General features: G+C 48.1%; 1 protein-coding gene across 1 annotated transcript; it reads left to right on the top strand.

The window, feature by feature from the left end:
- The first annotated feature begins 14,613 nt into the window (after nucleotides 1–14,613).
- LOC4340670 (nudix hydrolase 21, chloroplastic) lies at nucleotides 14,614–15,442 on the top strand. Its single transcript, XM_015786122.3, has one exon. It carries the CDS (start codon nucleotides 14,729–14,731, stop codon nucleotides 15,233–15,235), a length of 507 nt encoding a protein of 168 aa, XP_015641608.1. The 5' UTR covers nucleotides 14,614–14,728; the 3' UTR covers nucleotides 15,236–15,442.
- The last annotated feature ends 779 nt before the right edge of the window (nucleotides 15,443–16,221 follow it).

Raw genomic sequence — 16,221 nt, 5'->3', positions numbered from 1 at the left:
TATGGATGACAGCGAGGGCGGTGAGGAGGCTTGGACACTATCCAGTGGTTGTCCTTGATGGCAGTGGCGATGGAAGATGGTTTTTTTCAAAATCTAGATGCTGAAAAGAAAACTTGACAGAGATGACATGGCTTAAATTAAATAAAATTTTAATGGCATGTGGTAGGTTTTACGAATAGTAATAATGATATATTTTCAGTATTATAAATTTGTAATAACATGATCCAATTAATCCTTTATCGGCTAATAAATTGGAGCTCCCGCACATAATTGGTTGATATTTGACCTACGCAGAGAACCAATTGAAGCAAAAAATACAATGTAATGCCATGATCCAATTTCCGTTTCAGGTTATAAGACTTTATAGCATTGCCCACATTCATATAGATGTTAATGAATCTAGGCACACATATATGTCTAGATTCATTAACATATATATGAATGTGGGCAATGCTAGGAAGTCTTATACTACCTCCATCCCATAAAAATTGAATTTCTACCTTTGAACCATTGCCCCATAAAAATTGTATTTCTACTAATGTGGGACCCAGTAAACTGATTACATTTCCTTGTAATCTTCTTTCCTTCCATCCCATCTCTAATCCATTGTCTTGACATTCCTTTTAATCAAGTTTATATATGGAATATATGCATGTACTGTGATCATTAAATAGGGTTATTGTAGTTATTTGTCTATCCTCCTAATATGTCCTTAATTCTCTAGAAATTTATTTTTTATGGGACGGAGGTAGTAATATGAAACGGAGGAAGTACCATTTATGGACTAACAAATTAGAGCTACCGTGCACATTTAGTTCAAATTTGACCTTTGCAGAGAACCAATAGAAGCAAAAACACACTACTGTGACACACCAGGAAAAGAAAAGAACGCCACTGTGAAAGGAAATGGACATGAGTTCATACACACCTAATCGCTAATAATCTCCGGTACTACGTATGGATGTGCTGTGGCTTCACAAACGACAGCAAGCCAGCAACTCCAGGCCTTCGTTAGCGTGTCTGCTATAATCTTAAGCCTTGTCAATAAGCTAAGCATGGGGTCCTTGCTGGAACCGTCCGGCCGACTTCGGTTGGTCTCGCGCCTACGTGTACGGCACTATTACCATTTTCTTAATCTCAGCATGCATGGCATCACGATCACGAGAGGACTACCTGCACTCCTGCAGTACTGCAAACATGTCAAACAAACCCCCCTCTTTTTGTTGGTACTAGCAGCCTATCTCGAGACGACGACAGCAGAGATTGGAGGATTGATAAGCAGAGAGGACGTAAGGAGGTGGATTTTCGTTCCTCCAGAGAGGACGTTTTCTCGTTTTGTATATACCATTAAGAAACAAAAAATAATAAGATAAATAAACATTGTGATATATCACACCATAAATATATAAGTTTAAATTTAATTCATGCAAAAAAAACTGTAAATACTTACTATTTGTAATTTTTTTTTGCTGGGGTACTATTTATAATTTGTTAATTGTTTTTACCATTTGTTTAATTCGATTTTCAACACGCGTACCATTATTGTTAGTACGTTTTTAGACTTTTTGATGAATTTTTAAGATGACATTAATTAATTACTTATGACGCTTTGTTAGATACTAGTATTTCTTCTGTCTCAAAATATCTTATATTTTTATACAAGAGATTACTACATCGTCTACTCGATTCTCAAGTACTAACAAGTAGACTTTCCCGATAGATTGATTATTACAAGTGTTGTTTAGTGGTCGGCACTGGTCGGCCGCAGAATCCGCCGGCGGCCGCCGTCCCATACGCATGCCTGCATGCTGCTGCTGCCGCCATGCAGGACGTCAGGAGAAGGTAAGCTTGAGATTGGCGACTGGCCAGGACGACGACGAAGACGACGACTTTGATCGTCTTGCCGCTCAGCACCGGCCTCACCACCCAAGAATTGTGGCTGTGGCTGATGATGCAACGCACATGCACGGGGGGTATCTATTCATCCATCTCCGACGCAGCCGGCACGGCATCCAATCCGGTGCGTGTCAGCGCCCGCAGGTTTCGGCACCGACGCGCGCGCGCGCGGGCAACCGACACCACCACGGAAACGGATGGACGATGGAAGGCGGCCGGTGACCTCAAGATACTGCGGCGCCGTCGCGTGGCCGCTGGGCGACACGCGTACGTTCCGCCGTGATTTTTTTTCCCACCCATTTTTAACGTGTTTCGAAAATGGGTCATCGAGAACTTGTTGGTCACGTACGAGTAGTTGCTGCTAAAAACCTCAGCTTGGCGGCACCGTGAGGTAGGGTGAATTCCGGAAAATATAATGGTTCACCAGTGTCATAATATAATTTTTTGTTTACAACAAGTGTCATAATATAATGATGTCGTACTTTGGGTATGCTACCATACGTCTACACAGTAAAAGGGTCTCATCTTTTCACTTATGTTTATGCTTATCAGCTAAAATTTAAATTTCCAACTCTAAATTTGGAGCTGATTTTGAGGTTTTCTCATCGAAGTTTATTTTTCAGCCTTTGCTTTTAGATCATTAAGAACACGCATATAAAAGTTTTATTCACAAATCACTTTTCGTTTGCAAATATGCTACGAAAAAGCGAAACGATGGACCCGTAAATAATTTAACAATGCTTTCTATATTGGAGATTTGGAGGTTTGGAAATTTCGAATCTTGCATCAATTAAACTTGCATAACGGTGGCCGCTTGTCTAAAACATTTCCTTGTTCGTGCAAAAAAAAAATGTTCCCTTGTTTTTTCATCTTGAAAGAAGATACAGTATATATATTGCTAAACAATAAATTATTCTGGGCATTTTGAAATCTCTACTACTTTAAAAACATAATCATCCTCTTTCCATGATAACATGATAAACAATATCTGAAAAATCAACCTCATATATCAATCATATAATTTAGGGATTATTTTGTTGAAAAATCAAATCCAACATAATCCCTATTGAAATACCCAACCCCCAAGGTCTACTTTTTTTTTCCACACACCTATAGGCGAGGTTAATCCATAGTGGGTGTGTGGAGAGAGGGACACACAAATGACAACGATAATGTGGGATAGGCAAAAACATTTTTTATTGTTTTATGGGTGGCCGGATTTTTTATTTTAGGAAGTCAATTTTAGACGATCTATTGAGGAATATTTTTACATCTCGAGTTCTATTAAGGATTTAGATGGATTTTTGTTATCTATTGGTGATGCTCTAAAAAATGCTCCGGAAAAAATACTGGTGCAAAAAATAAAAAAGACCAACCGATAAAAAATATGGTAGAAAAAAAATTAAAAACATGTTTCCCTGATCAAATTAAACCATGTTCTCTGGATCCTGTCTGTTCGTTACAACACACATGCATGTGACTGGTTAAATAGAAGAGTAGTAGTAGTAAAAGGAATTGAGATCCGGTGCTGTAGTAGTAACGACTGCAACTTTAGCAGTCGGAGCATGTTATAGCCGTTGGAGCCAACGTCCAGATTCGCTCTGTCATCCTGTTGCACCATTGATGCAACAGTAATCGCTATAGTACAGATTTGCTACAGTGTTTTTTGAATAGTATTTTCCTGCCACCTGAGCCGTTGATTTTTGATCCATCGGCTGCACTGCAACTGCTAAAGTTATAGTCGTAGTAACGACTGCACCAGATCTTGATCCTAGTAAAAGTATTAAAATTTCACCGTGACTCTCTTCCCATGGACTCTACAGGGATATATGGACTGGTCGCAGCGTGCAAATTTACCCGCATACTGTTCGGTTCAAGTCCAAAAGAACACATGATTGATGAGTCGCCACTTAACCACCACCACCACCACTACGGCACTACCCCTCATCATCATCACGAGACGCTCCAACGACAACGAAGACAACCAACAAGTGATGGAGATAACTGTTGGTTGGTAGTAAAAAAAAATATACTCCCTCCGTAGTATTTTAATGTATGACGCCGTTGACTTTTCGACTAACGTTTGGCCATTCGTTTTATTCAAAATTTTTATGCAAATATGAAAAATATTTATGTCATGCTTAAAGAACATTTGATGACGAATTAAGTCATAATAAAATAAATGATAATTATATAAATTTTTTTAATAAGACGAATGGTCAAATGTTAAAAAAAAAATCAACGGTGTCATACATTAATAAAATATAGAGGTAGTATGTTTTTCCAGCCACAGCATAGGACCAACCAACCAACAACGATCTGCACGTGCACGGACGCAGCAGCAACAAAACGGCCGATCGGAGAGACGGGGACTTCCCGTGGAAACTTTTGCCCGATCGATTTCGGGTCGTAAACTAGTGCGTCTTCTTGGGCGTACGCACGCATGGCCGCGCGCACGGGGAGGCCCAGGGTGGTGTGGAGATTATGTGTACCCCATACCCACACGGCATGGTTATCCGACTAGTAATAGGGGATAACATATATGTATGGAATATGTAACAGATCATGACTTGGGTATTACGTTTCCTTTTATATTATGGAGCGGCCTAAAGTCCTGATTTGATAATATTGTAAAGTAGATTTAGGAAGCCGATACCGTGTTGGTTAAGGTTTCTATCTTGTAATCCTGCCCCCCATCCTATATAAGGTGGGCAGGAGGCCCTCTAGGGGGCATGAGCACATATGATCGTTAGATCTATACTACACCCGGCGGATTCAAATCCCCAAACAGGAGTAGGGTATTACCTCTCATTGAGAGGGCCTGAACCTGTCTAAATCCTTTGTCTCCACATCCATCCACTTTTAGGTCTCGTGCGCTACCCCGTTTTATTATTGCCGAAATCATGTTTCGACAGTTGGCGCGCCAGGTAGGGGTTGCGTCGAGTTTCCTATCAACGAGCGCGATGGAATCAATTTCATGAGTCGCCGACTTCGCTTTCGCTTTGGGAGTTTTCACTTCCTTTCCGTCGACCACTTCTTCAAGCTCCTCTTCTCTGACTTGATCCAAATCAGTCAGGGGGAAACTCAATCTGATTTTTATCATTATTTATCATATTGATTTTTAATCTCAGATTAATTTCTTGCTATTTTTTGTTGTTGTTCGCATATAACTACGCGGCACTATTGAGGCGATTGATGCTGGTCATGGACTCGAGGCGTCTCAGCTTTCCGGTCGATCGGCCGCGAGTCCACTCCGCCGGCTTGTCCTCGCCACCGCCATTGCTGATAGCAACAACGACTTCACCGCCGGCCTGCCTCCGTCGCCGCCGACTGGTGTCATCGCCTATACGGTTGGTCGGTCACACCACCGTTCATGGGCGTCCATGTCTTCACCGACCGGCTGGCCTTCGCCGCCGCCGACTGGTGTTTCCGCCTGCACGGCTGGCCTATTATGCCGCCGCTGTTGGGCGTCTACGACTTCACCGCCGGCCTGCCTCCGTCGCCGCCGAGTGGTGCCTCCGCCTACACGGCTGGCCTATTCACTCCGTCGCCGCCGACTGGTGTCCTCGCCTACACGGCTGGCCTATTATGCCGCCGCTGTTGGGCGTCTACGACTTCACCGCCGGCCTGCCGCCGTCGCCGCCGAGTGGTGCCTCCGCCTACACGGCTGGCCTATTATGCCGCCGCTGTTGGGCGTCTACGACTTCACCGCCGGCCTGTCTCCGTCGCCGCCGACTGGTGCCTCCGCCTACACGGCTGGCCTATTATGCCGCCGCTGTTGGGCGTCTACGACTTCACCGCCGGCCTGCCTCCGTCGCCGCCGATTGGTGCCTCCGTCTACACGGCTGGCCTATTATGCCGCCGCTGTTGGGCGTCTACGACTTCACCGCCGGCCTGCCTCCGTCGCCGCCGACTGGTGCCTCCGCCTACACGGCTGGCCTATTATGCCGCCGCTGTTGGGCGTCTACGACTTCACCGCCGGCCTGCCTCCGTCGCTGCCGATTGGTTTCATCGCCTCCACGGTTGGTGTGCGCCGCTGCCGTTGCTGATGGCGATATCGTCTTCACCGCCGGCCTGCCTCCGTCGCCGCTGATTGGTGTCTTCGCCTATATGGTTGGTTGGTCACACCACCGTTGTTGGGCGTCTACGTCTTCACCGCCGGCATGCCTCCGTTGCCGCCGAGTGGTGCCTCCGCCTACACGGCTGGCCTATTATGCCGCCGCTGTTGGGCGTCCACGACTTCACCGCCGGCCTGCCTCCGTCGCCGCCGACTGGTGTCATCGCCTATACGGTCGGTTGGTCACACCACCGTTCATGGGCGTCCATGTCTTCACCGCCGGCATGCCTCCGTTGCCGCCGAGTGGTGCCTCCGCCTACACGGCTGGCCTATTATGCCGCCGCTGTTGGGCGTCCACGACTTCACCGCCGGCCTGCCTCCGTCGCCGCCGACTGGTGTCATCGCCTGTACGGTTGGTCGGTCACACCACCGTTCATGGGCGTCCATGTCTTCACCGCCGGCATGCCTCCGTTGCCGCCGAGTGGTGCCTCCGCCTACACGGCTGGCCTATTATGCCGCCGCTGTTGGGCGTCCACGACTTCACCGCCGGCCTGCCTCCGTTGCCGCCGAGTGGTGCCTCCGCCTACACGGCTGGCCTATTATGCCGCCGCTGTTAGGCGTCTACGACTTCACCGCCGGCCTGCCTCCGTCGCCGCCGACTGGTGTCCTCGCCTATACGGTTGGTTGGTCACACCACCGTTCATGGGCGTCCACGTCTTCGCCGACCGGCTGGCCTTCGCCGCTGCCGATTGGTGTTTTTGCCTATACGGTTGGCGGACTTCGCCGCTGTTAATGGGCTTCATCATCTACACCACTGGCTTGGTTCCACTGGCGCCGACTGGTGTTTTTGTCACCATTGATGGACTGCTTTATTCCCACATCGGCTACTTCTGCTGTCACCGAGGGAATATTACAAAGCTAAGTCATCATTTATTTTATTCTTTATATGATATTTTGTCTTTTCCTTTGCCTCACTACATCAACTGGTTCGCCGTTGACTAGTGAGTCGGGGGCTATAGATGTTATATCGTATTTTTTAAACAATTTTCATAATATTTATCTTGATTGCTTGCGACATAATCTGAGTACAAAAGTACCTATCGAGTTATGGAGTTCTATCTTCCTATGCTTTCCGTTTGGTTTGCCAATGGATGGTTGCCTTTGGGCCGATTCCTAGCACCCGGGGGCTCGTTGGATGGACCGAGTAACGCAAGGTGCTAAGTATTATTCGGAATAAATCAAAAGCATAGAGATGAGATAAATTTATTTTCTGCTCTTAATAATTGCAAAAGTACCCGAGTAGTAAACTCCGATCCGTGAAACTTTGTTCCATTAATGACGAAACTCATGTCACTCATATGCATGTTTGGGAAGTGCTTAGGCCGACTCCCAGTGCTTGGTGGCTATGACTAGTCGGGCAGAGTGTTTAAACGTAATGAGTCATCTGCTCGGGGAAATCAAAATTAACAAGAGAAGAAATACGTATTTATAAACTGCTTGAATTTTTCTCGAGTATTATATTTATATCAGATACTACTCATCCTATATGTTTGTTCTGCAGGATCCAGATCCAGATATGCATAAAAGGGATTCATGGCTTTAAGCTTATCTCTTACGCTCCAGGAATGGATCAGTCAGAACATCACCACCGGCTCGCCTCGACCGCCGCCGACTGGTGTTTCCGCCTGCACGGCTGGCCTTTATGCCGCCGTTGTTGGGCGTCTACGTCTTCACCGACCGGCCGCCTCGACCGCCGCCGACTGGTGTTTCCGCCTGCACGGCTGGCCTTTATGCCGCCGTTGTTGGGCGTCTACGTCTTCACCGACCGGCCGCCTCGTCCGCCGCCGACTGGTGCTTCCGCCTGCACGGCTGGCCTATTATGCTGCCGTTGTTGGGCGTCTACGTCTTCACCGACCGGCTTGCCTTCGCCGCCGCCGACTGGTGTTTCCGCCTGCACGGCTGGCCTTTATGCCGCCGTTGTTGGGCGTCTACGTCTTCACCGACCGGCTTGCCTTCGCCGCTGCCGACTGGTGTTTCCGCCTGCACGGCTGGCCTTTATGCTGCCGTTGTTGGGCGTCTACGTCTTCACCGACCGGCTTGCCTTCGCCGCCGCCGACTGGTGTTTCCGCCTGCACGGCTGGCCTTTATGCCGCCGTTGTTGGGCGTCTACGTCTTCACCGACTGGCTTGCCTTCGCCGCTGCCGACTGGTGTTTCCGCCTGCACGGCTGGCCTTTATGCCGCCGTTGTTGGGCGTCTACGTCTTCACCGACCGGCCGCCTCGTCCGCCGCCGACTGGTGTTTCCGCCTGCACGGCTGGCCTATTATGCCGCCGTTGTTGGGCGTCTACGTCTTCACCGACCGGCCGCCTCGTCAGCCGCCGACTGGTGTTTCCGCCTGCACGGCTGGCCTATTATGCCGCCGTTGTTGGGCGTCTACGTCTTCACCGACCGGCCGCCTCGTCAGCCGCCGACTGGTGTTTCCGCCTGCACGGCTGGCCTTTATGCCGCCGTTGTTGGGCGTCTACGTCTTCACCGACCGGCCGCCTCGTCCGCCGCCGACTGGTGCTTCCGCCTGCACGGCTGGCCTATTATGCCGCCGTTGTTGGGCGTCTACGTCTTCACCGACCGGCTTGCCTTCGCTGCCGCCGACTGGTGTTTCCGCCTGCACGGCTGGCCTATTATGCCGCCGTTGTTGGGCGTCTACGTCTTCACCGACCGGCCGCCTCGTCCGCCGCCGACTGGTGCTTCCGCCTGCACGGCTGGCCTATTATGCGGCCGTTGTTGGGCGTCTACGTCTTCACCGACCGGCTTGCCTTCGCCGCCGCCGACTGGTGTTTCCGCCTGCACGGCTGGCCTATTATGCCGCCGTTGTTGGGCGTCTACGTCTTCACCGACCGGCTTGCCTTCGCCGCCGCCGACTGGTGTTTCCGCCTGCACGGCTGGCCTATTATGCCGCCGTTGTTGGGCGTCTACGTCTTCACCGACCGGCCGCCTCGTCCGCCGCCGACTGGTGTTTCCGCCTGCACGGCTGGCCTATTATGCCGCCGTTGTTGGGCGTCTACGTCTTCACCGACCGGCCGCCTCGTCAGCCGCCGACTGGTGTTTCCGCCTGCACGGCTGGCTATTATGCCGCCGTTGTTGGGCGTCTACGTCTTCACCGACCGGCCGCCTCGTCCGCCGCCGACTGGTGCTTCCGCCTGCACGGCTGGCCTATTATGCTGCCGTTGTTGGGCGTCTACGTCTTCACCGACCGGCTTGCCTTCGCCGCCGCCGACTGGTGTTTCTGCCTGCACGGCTGGCCTATTATGCCGCCGTTGTTGGGCGTCTACGTCTTCACCGACCGGCCGCCTCGTCCGCCGCCGACTGGTGTTTCCGCCTGCACGGCTGGCCTATTATGCCGCCGTTGTTGGGCGTCTACGTCTTCACCGACCGGCCGCCTCGTCCGCCGCCGACTGGTGTTTCCGCCTGCATGGCTGGCCTATTATGCCGCCGTTGTTGGGCGTCTACGTCTTCACCGACCGGCCGCCTCGTCAGCCGCCGACTGGTGTTTCCGCCTGCACGGCTGGCCTTTATGCCGCCGTTGTTGGGCGTCTACGTCTTCACCGACCGGCCGCCGCATCCGCCGCTGACTGGTGTCACTGCCTGCACGGCTGGCCTGTTATAACGCCAACTGATGCTACCTTCTTCACGGCTGGCTACATCGCTGTCACTACTAATAGGCATCAGTATCTTCAACACAAGCTGCCTACGTTTGCCATGGCTGCCGACTGGTTTCTTCACTTCCATGGCTGCATGATTCTGCCAGTGTTGATTGGCCTTATCTTCTTCACCGCCGGTCGTCTCGTCTACTGCTGACTAGTGCCCTCACCTCTACGTCTGGTTTATACAGCTACCACTACTGATGGACATCATCATCTTCTGTCGCCGACTGATTATGCCATCGCCGACTGGTGCTTTTATCTTCACAACTGCGCGTCTTCACTACCGGATTTCTACTTGGACATCTTCAACACATATCTTCAATCAAGCAATGACTATTCGACGACCAGAAGCTACAGTTCTCGACTCTATGTTCAGTTGTTTCCCAACTAATCAAAGAGTCGGGGGCTACACAAATACAAGGCTCAAAATTTGACAAATTTTATGTCAAGCTGAAGAAATCAATTCATCAACCAACGAGTCAACTCCAGGAGTCATTATCTTCATCTTTGCTTCGGAACAGACATTCTACTTCAACAACTTCAAATATTTCGGTTTAGACGAGTTGGGCAACAACATCAACTCTCCTCCAATTATTTGTCTTCACGGTTGGCCTACTACGCAACTGCCGATAGAGGATCTCATCGTTATCATCGGCTGCTACATCGCTATTGACTGGATCACCGACATCGTCATCTTCATCAACATCTTGTCAAGCCTCATCAACATAGCCTACTCTGCTGCCGTTGATGGGAAACTTCGTCATCATAGTCGGCTATCTCTGTTGCCGCTAATCATCATTACCGTCGGATGCGTTTGTCGCCGCCGATTATTTTCTTCATCTTCATGATTGGTGGATTTCGCCATCACCGTTGATGCGCGTCTACGTCTTCATCGTCGGTTTGCTTTTGTCACCACCGACTGTTCTTTCGTTGTTGTTGGGCGCCTACATCCTCACTGCTAGCTGACCTGACTGTTGCCGACTGGTTTCTTCGCCTCCATGGTTATGCAACTTCATTACATTTGATTGGTGGCATCTTTACTACCACTGACATCTTCCGTTACTTCTGATGAGCAATTTCGTCTTCATGTTGGTCATTTCATCTCCATGCCGACTGCGTCAGCTATTGCCAATAGACAATTTTGACTATGACAGAAGGACAAGCTATATGCTCAGGGGCTCATCAACTCAAGCGTGAGGATTATATCTCCAATTTGGACTTGTTCCGGATACATTCCACATGGATTCATAGTCATGAGTCTATTTTCTATGCTCAAAGACTGGACCAATTATTATTCCCCGTAAGGGCTATCAACCGAATACTTGCGCCAGTCGGGATTCAATTATTATATATATTTTGGAGTATCTCATAAGGGATAATCACTCAGATCAGAAGCTATTCATATGAGCTACACCTGGTCTATATCACCCGGAAGATTTATTACTCGAGAGCATGTTACATGCGTCATCCTTTAAAGGGTGTCGAAGGCATATTTTTTGGTCTAGGCCTAATATGTCTGCAGCCCATATTTTCAGGTGTGGCCTGTCACGTTCTTTTAGGGACTTAGGCACTTTTTGCTTAGGCCAAAGTGCGCGTGATCAAGTGCCCAATACCTTAAAATCCTTTTATACCGCAGTTACTCAACTTTTTAGGAGTTGGTACAATGCATCTTAAAAGGTGTCAAACAGTAAAGCTTTATATAGCTGCCCCGCTGACTTTTTAATATAGTCATGGTGCTGTTTGGGTTTTTAAGCAATTGATTGGATACAATATCGTTGCTTTTTGCCACGTAAGTGTGCATTTTTATTGACCAATATTATGGCTTAGGCTGATTATATATTGTGGTCATTTTTCAGGCGGTTGGTAAATCCTTTATGAGTTTATTTACTCGGATTTTATACCACATATGCCATATATTTCCAGGTGTGGTGGAACCATGTGTCTTCTAGGGACTTAAGCACATCTGTTAAAGCAGTATGCGCATGGCGTATGCCCAATACTTTGGAAATTTCTTTATTCACAACATACAAGCTTTTTTATAGCTGTTTTGCTATGTGAATTTTCAATAATGTAGCCAACTTTAGGTTACACTCATCATGTTTTACAAAGCAGTCGGTATATCACTCGGATCATGTTATTCAGGGATTTACACCGCATATGCTACATATTTATATCAAGTCGCTTGGTTAACTATAATTATCGAAGCCACTCGGTTGGTTGGATTATTTATTCCTTGACTATATGCTTGGTTTGTTCACTTAACCGCATAGTCGAGGGCTACACCTATTAGGTGCATCTAGTCGATGCACCTGACTTTATTTTTCAGCCCTCCACAGTCTTCAGATTTGGTAAAAGTACTCGGGAGACCATGGCAAAGATGATTGAAGTACTCGGCTTTGGAATAATCTAGTTCGGGAGAAGATTATCTTTTTGACTGTGAAGGTCTCAGGGGCTACTGTGGAGATTATGGGTACCCCATACCCACACGGCATGGTTATCCGACTAGTAATAGGGGATAACATATATGTATGGAATATGTAACAGATCATGACTTGGGTATTACGTTTCCTTTTATATTATGGAGCGGCCTAAAGTCCTGATTTGATAATATTGTAAAGTAGATTTAGGAAGCCGATACCGTGTTGGTTAAGGTTTCTATCTTGTAATCCTGCCCCCCATCCTATATAAGGTGGGCAGGAGGCCCTCTAGGGGGCATGAGCACATATGATCGTTAGATCTATACTACACCCGGCGGATTCAAATCCCCAAACAGGAGTAGGGTATTACCTCTCATTGAGAGGGCCTGAACCTGTCTAAATCCTTTGTCTCCACATCCATCCACTTTTAGGTCTCGTGCGCTACCCCGTTTTATTATTGCCGAAATCATGTTTCGACAGGTGGAAGACGAGACGAGGCGCGTACGCGGCTAAGCTTGAGATGGACGACGACGAGGAGGAGGAGGCCGACGTGACGTGACGCGACGCGACGCGAGCGGCGTCCGGAGACGGAGATGTGTGTGTGGGGGCGAGAAGCAGCTGCGAAGGCCGAGATGCGCTCTCGTCTCGTCTCGTCCTACGCGGTTTGTCCTCTGCTTGTCCCTACCTGCTCTCCGTCCGGCTGCACCCGGTGCACGGTGGACCGGTACGTGATATTCGTTCGTTGAGATGATAGAGAGGGAGATATAGCCTCTGAGATGATGGATGGATGGATGGTGCTCATGTGGCACGGGTTTTAGCCATTGATGATTGCCCTTCGCAATCATGCATTAAATTGGCTGATTTTCCCTTTTTTTTTAATAATGGAATAGAGGACCATGGAGTGAAAGTCTGGTAAATGTACTTACGCACAGTTGGATTAGTTAATGTCCTTTGAAATTATTGGTGTGAAAACAGAAATTGTACACTCTTAAGTGACAAAAGAAAAAACGAACGTAATAGATTTGATGTAGAAATCCTGTATATGCTTAAATTGTCAAATATAAGAGTAGAAGTTGCGTATAATTTTCTTATCACCATATTGAAAAGATCAATTTAGCTGTATATCATGACAAATATTTCTTTATTGTTGATGCGAAACATAACAACAGTTTTTCTTTAGAAAAAAAAGTGATACAACTTATCATCTCATTTGTTTTCACGAGGATAATCCATGTTAAAAAGAAAAAGAAGAAAAATCAATATTACGATTAGCAATCAAGCTACATGTGTACAATTCGAGGCACTTATTCTAAAAAGTTTAGTTTCGACTCATCTATCAGATAATTAATGCCCTGAAAAGGCAACAAAGATATATTTCCCGTTCAATTCTCGTAACACGCAACTAGTACACAACCGTCAACAGTACAACTACTTATTCAATACTACACCCCAAATCTTCTAGAAATAGACCATAAACTATCAACTTGTTCAAACAGTTTTTACTCTAGAATCAATTTGTCCAAACAGATTTTACTCTAGAAGAGGAAGCAAGACCAAGTGGCCACTTATCAAGAAAAACCACAAAACTCCAACATTCTAGCAACTCCCTTACCTGATCATCAGCTAAAAAAACAGAATAAAAATTTTCATACAAGTTTACTCTCTCCGTCCCATAAAAAATTAACCTAGTATCGGATATGACAATCCTAGTACTACATATGTCTAGATTATTAGTACGAATATATCACATCCGGTTTTAGATTCGTTTTTTATAGGACGGTGGGAGTACAACTGATGATGAAGCAAAGTGTAAGTAGTAAAAGCAAGTACAATAGCAAACTATAAGCCAGCTGCAAACATATTTTAAGGAGATAAATGAGGAGAGAGAAGAGCAGCGTGCTACAGATTTATAGCCAGCCATAGTACGGACTTCAAGACGCAATGTGTGTATGACAGGTGGTACCGGTTATTGATAGTGTAGTATGTAACTATTGTATGAATGAGTTATTAAAATAACTACGGATGAATAGGTACCTAGTAGTTGACTATACTATTAAACTTTGATCTAAGAGCAAGTTTAATAGTATAGTCAACTACTAGCTCTAATTTATCTATAGCCAACCTAATAGCTCATTAATACAATAGTTACATACTACACTATTAATACATGGTCTCATTTATTATACACACAGTGTGTCGTGGAGTCCGTACTACAGCTGGCTACCAATCTGTAGCCCGCTGTTCTTTTCTCTCCTTATTTATCTTTTTAAAATATATTTACAGCTGACTTATAGCCTACTATACCTGCTGTACCTGCTGGCAGCTGCCCGAGCGAGCAGTGCCACAGAAAGCAACACACACCCCGCCCCATGCGCCGTGTCCACACACACACCAAGCCGCGCGCGCGCGTGGTCCATACCCACCTTTTTTGTCGCGTCGCGTTCGCGCCCACTAATCACTCGGCGACGACGCTGATCAATCACAACCCCCTCTCCCCCTCCAAATCCTATTAATACCCACCAAATCCCCTCCAAATCCCCCCATCTCCTCCTCCTCCTCCTCCTAAGCTCAAGCAAAGATTCATCCATCGATCCAACTGATCCAATCCAAACTCCAAAGGCAAAGCAAAGAAGGTCGCATTCGATTCGATTCCAGCGATGGCGGCGGTGATGGTGGCGAGGCAGGGGAGGGAGCTGCAGAGGTACAGCGACAACACGGGGGGGAGGATGGTGGTGGGGTGCATCCCGTACAGGGTGAGGGGCGACGGCGGCGGGGTGGAGGTGCTCGTGATCAGCTCGCAGAAGAAGGGCGCCGCCGCCGGCGACGTGGTGATGTTCCCCAAGGGCGGGTGGGAGCTGGACGAGTCCGTGGACGAGGCGGCGCGGCGGGAGGCCCTGGAGGAGGCCGGGGTGCTCGGCGAGATCGGCGCCTCGCTGGGGCGGTGGTGCTACCGGAGCCGCCGCTACGACGCCACCTACGAGGGCTTCGTCTTCCCGCTCCGGGTCACCGACGAGCTCGACCGGTGGCCGGAGATGGCGGCCAGGCGCCGCAGCTGGGTCTCCCCGCAGCAGGCCATGGACCGGTGCCCGCACTGGTGGATGCGCGAGGCCCTCCAGCGATTCGCCGACCTCTTCCCCCAACCCACGCCGTTGTCCCTCTTGTAGGCGGCGGCGCCGGCGGCGAGTTCGCCGGAGTTGAGAGCGATGTAATTAATTTGCAACCTCACGGGTCACAAGAGATTCGGCCATGTAAATCTCACCCTTAGTTAACACATAATTTTTTTTCGTGACAAGCAGAGAAATTCAGAATTCCATTCGGAGCCAACCAAAATTTGGCAAATTTTCAATTCGATTGGGATTTTTTTTTTGTCACTCGAGAGCTAATTGATCGATTCCTCTTGTAATTTGCAAATCGAACGCGGCGTGTACAGCTCGCAGCAGATAAGGACGCTGTCCGACAGGTGGGGCCCGCAGCCGCAAGTGAGTCACTCCATTGTCCCACTGAGACGGCGACGAAGGCGACAGATTTGTCGTTGGGTAGCACTAAGCCATGATTATTAGTAGGAAATTTAATAAGATTGCATAATTAGCGAGCGTGTGTGCTACTGTGCTGACCTTTCCGTAGTGGTTGGGGGCGTGTGATTTGGGGAGAGAGCGCGAGCTAGTTAAAAAAAAAAAACTTAAATGGTGATTTGGTGATGGTGAGGGGGCCGGGTCGGTAAACTTGGCATCCACGTGGTCCACGTATGGGCAAACTATTCCGTCCGCCGATGTTGCTAGGGCATCTCCAAATCCAATAGATGTAAACACAAATTTGATCTTAGACAACAATTTAATCTTTTCTACTTTTAACTTTACTTGAGACATCTCTATAAGGCATGTAAAGTCGATGTATTTTTTTACATGAATATACACGTTTTAAAAGAATTGACAAAATATACCATTGCCGCGGAGTGGGGATGTGAACTTGCGGTGAGTTCGCACGGTGAGTGTGCAAACTCATGATATTCCTAGGGAGAAAAGCGAACTCGCGTGAGGGAATAGCGAAGCGGGGTCCTGCTGAGCAAGCTCTCATGTATTCGTACGCGTAGGTCTGTTATGGACGTACAAAACCACAACCTCGTATTCCTAATATGACGCATGAGTTCACA

The sequence above is a fragment of the Oryza sativa genome, chromosome 6 (assembly GCF_034140825.1).
Source record: "Oryza sativa Japonica Group chromosome 6, ASM3414082v1".
In the NCBI taxonomy this organism is placed as follows: domain Eukaryota; kingdom Viridiplantae; phylum Streptophyta; class Magnoliopsida; order Poales; family Poaceae; genus Oryza; species Oryza sativa.
This window is presented reverse-complemented; position numbering and strand designations above follow the sequence as displayed.

What these genes read in the sequence shown, in the direction of transcription:
- LOC4340670 (XM_015786122.3), top strand. Translation starts at nt 14,729, where the DNA reads ATGGCGGCGGTGATGGTGGCGAGGCAGGGGAGGGAGCTGCAGAGGTAC.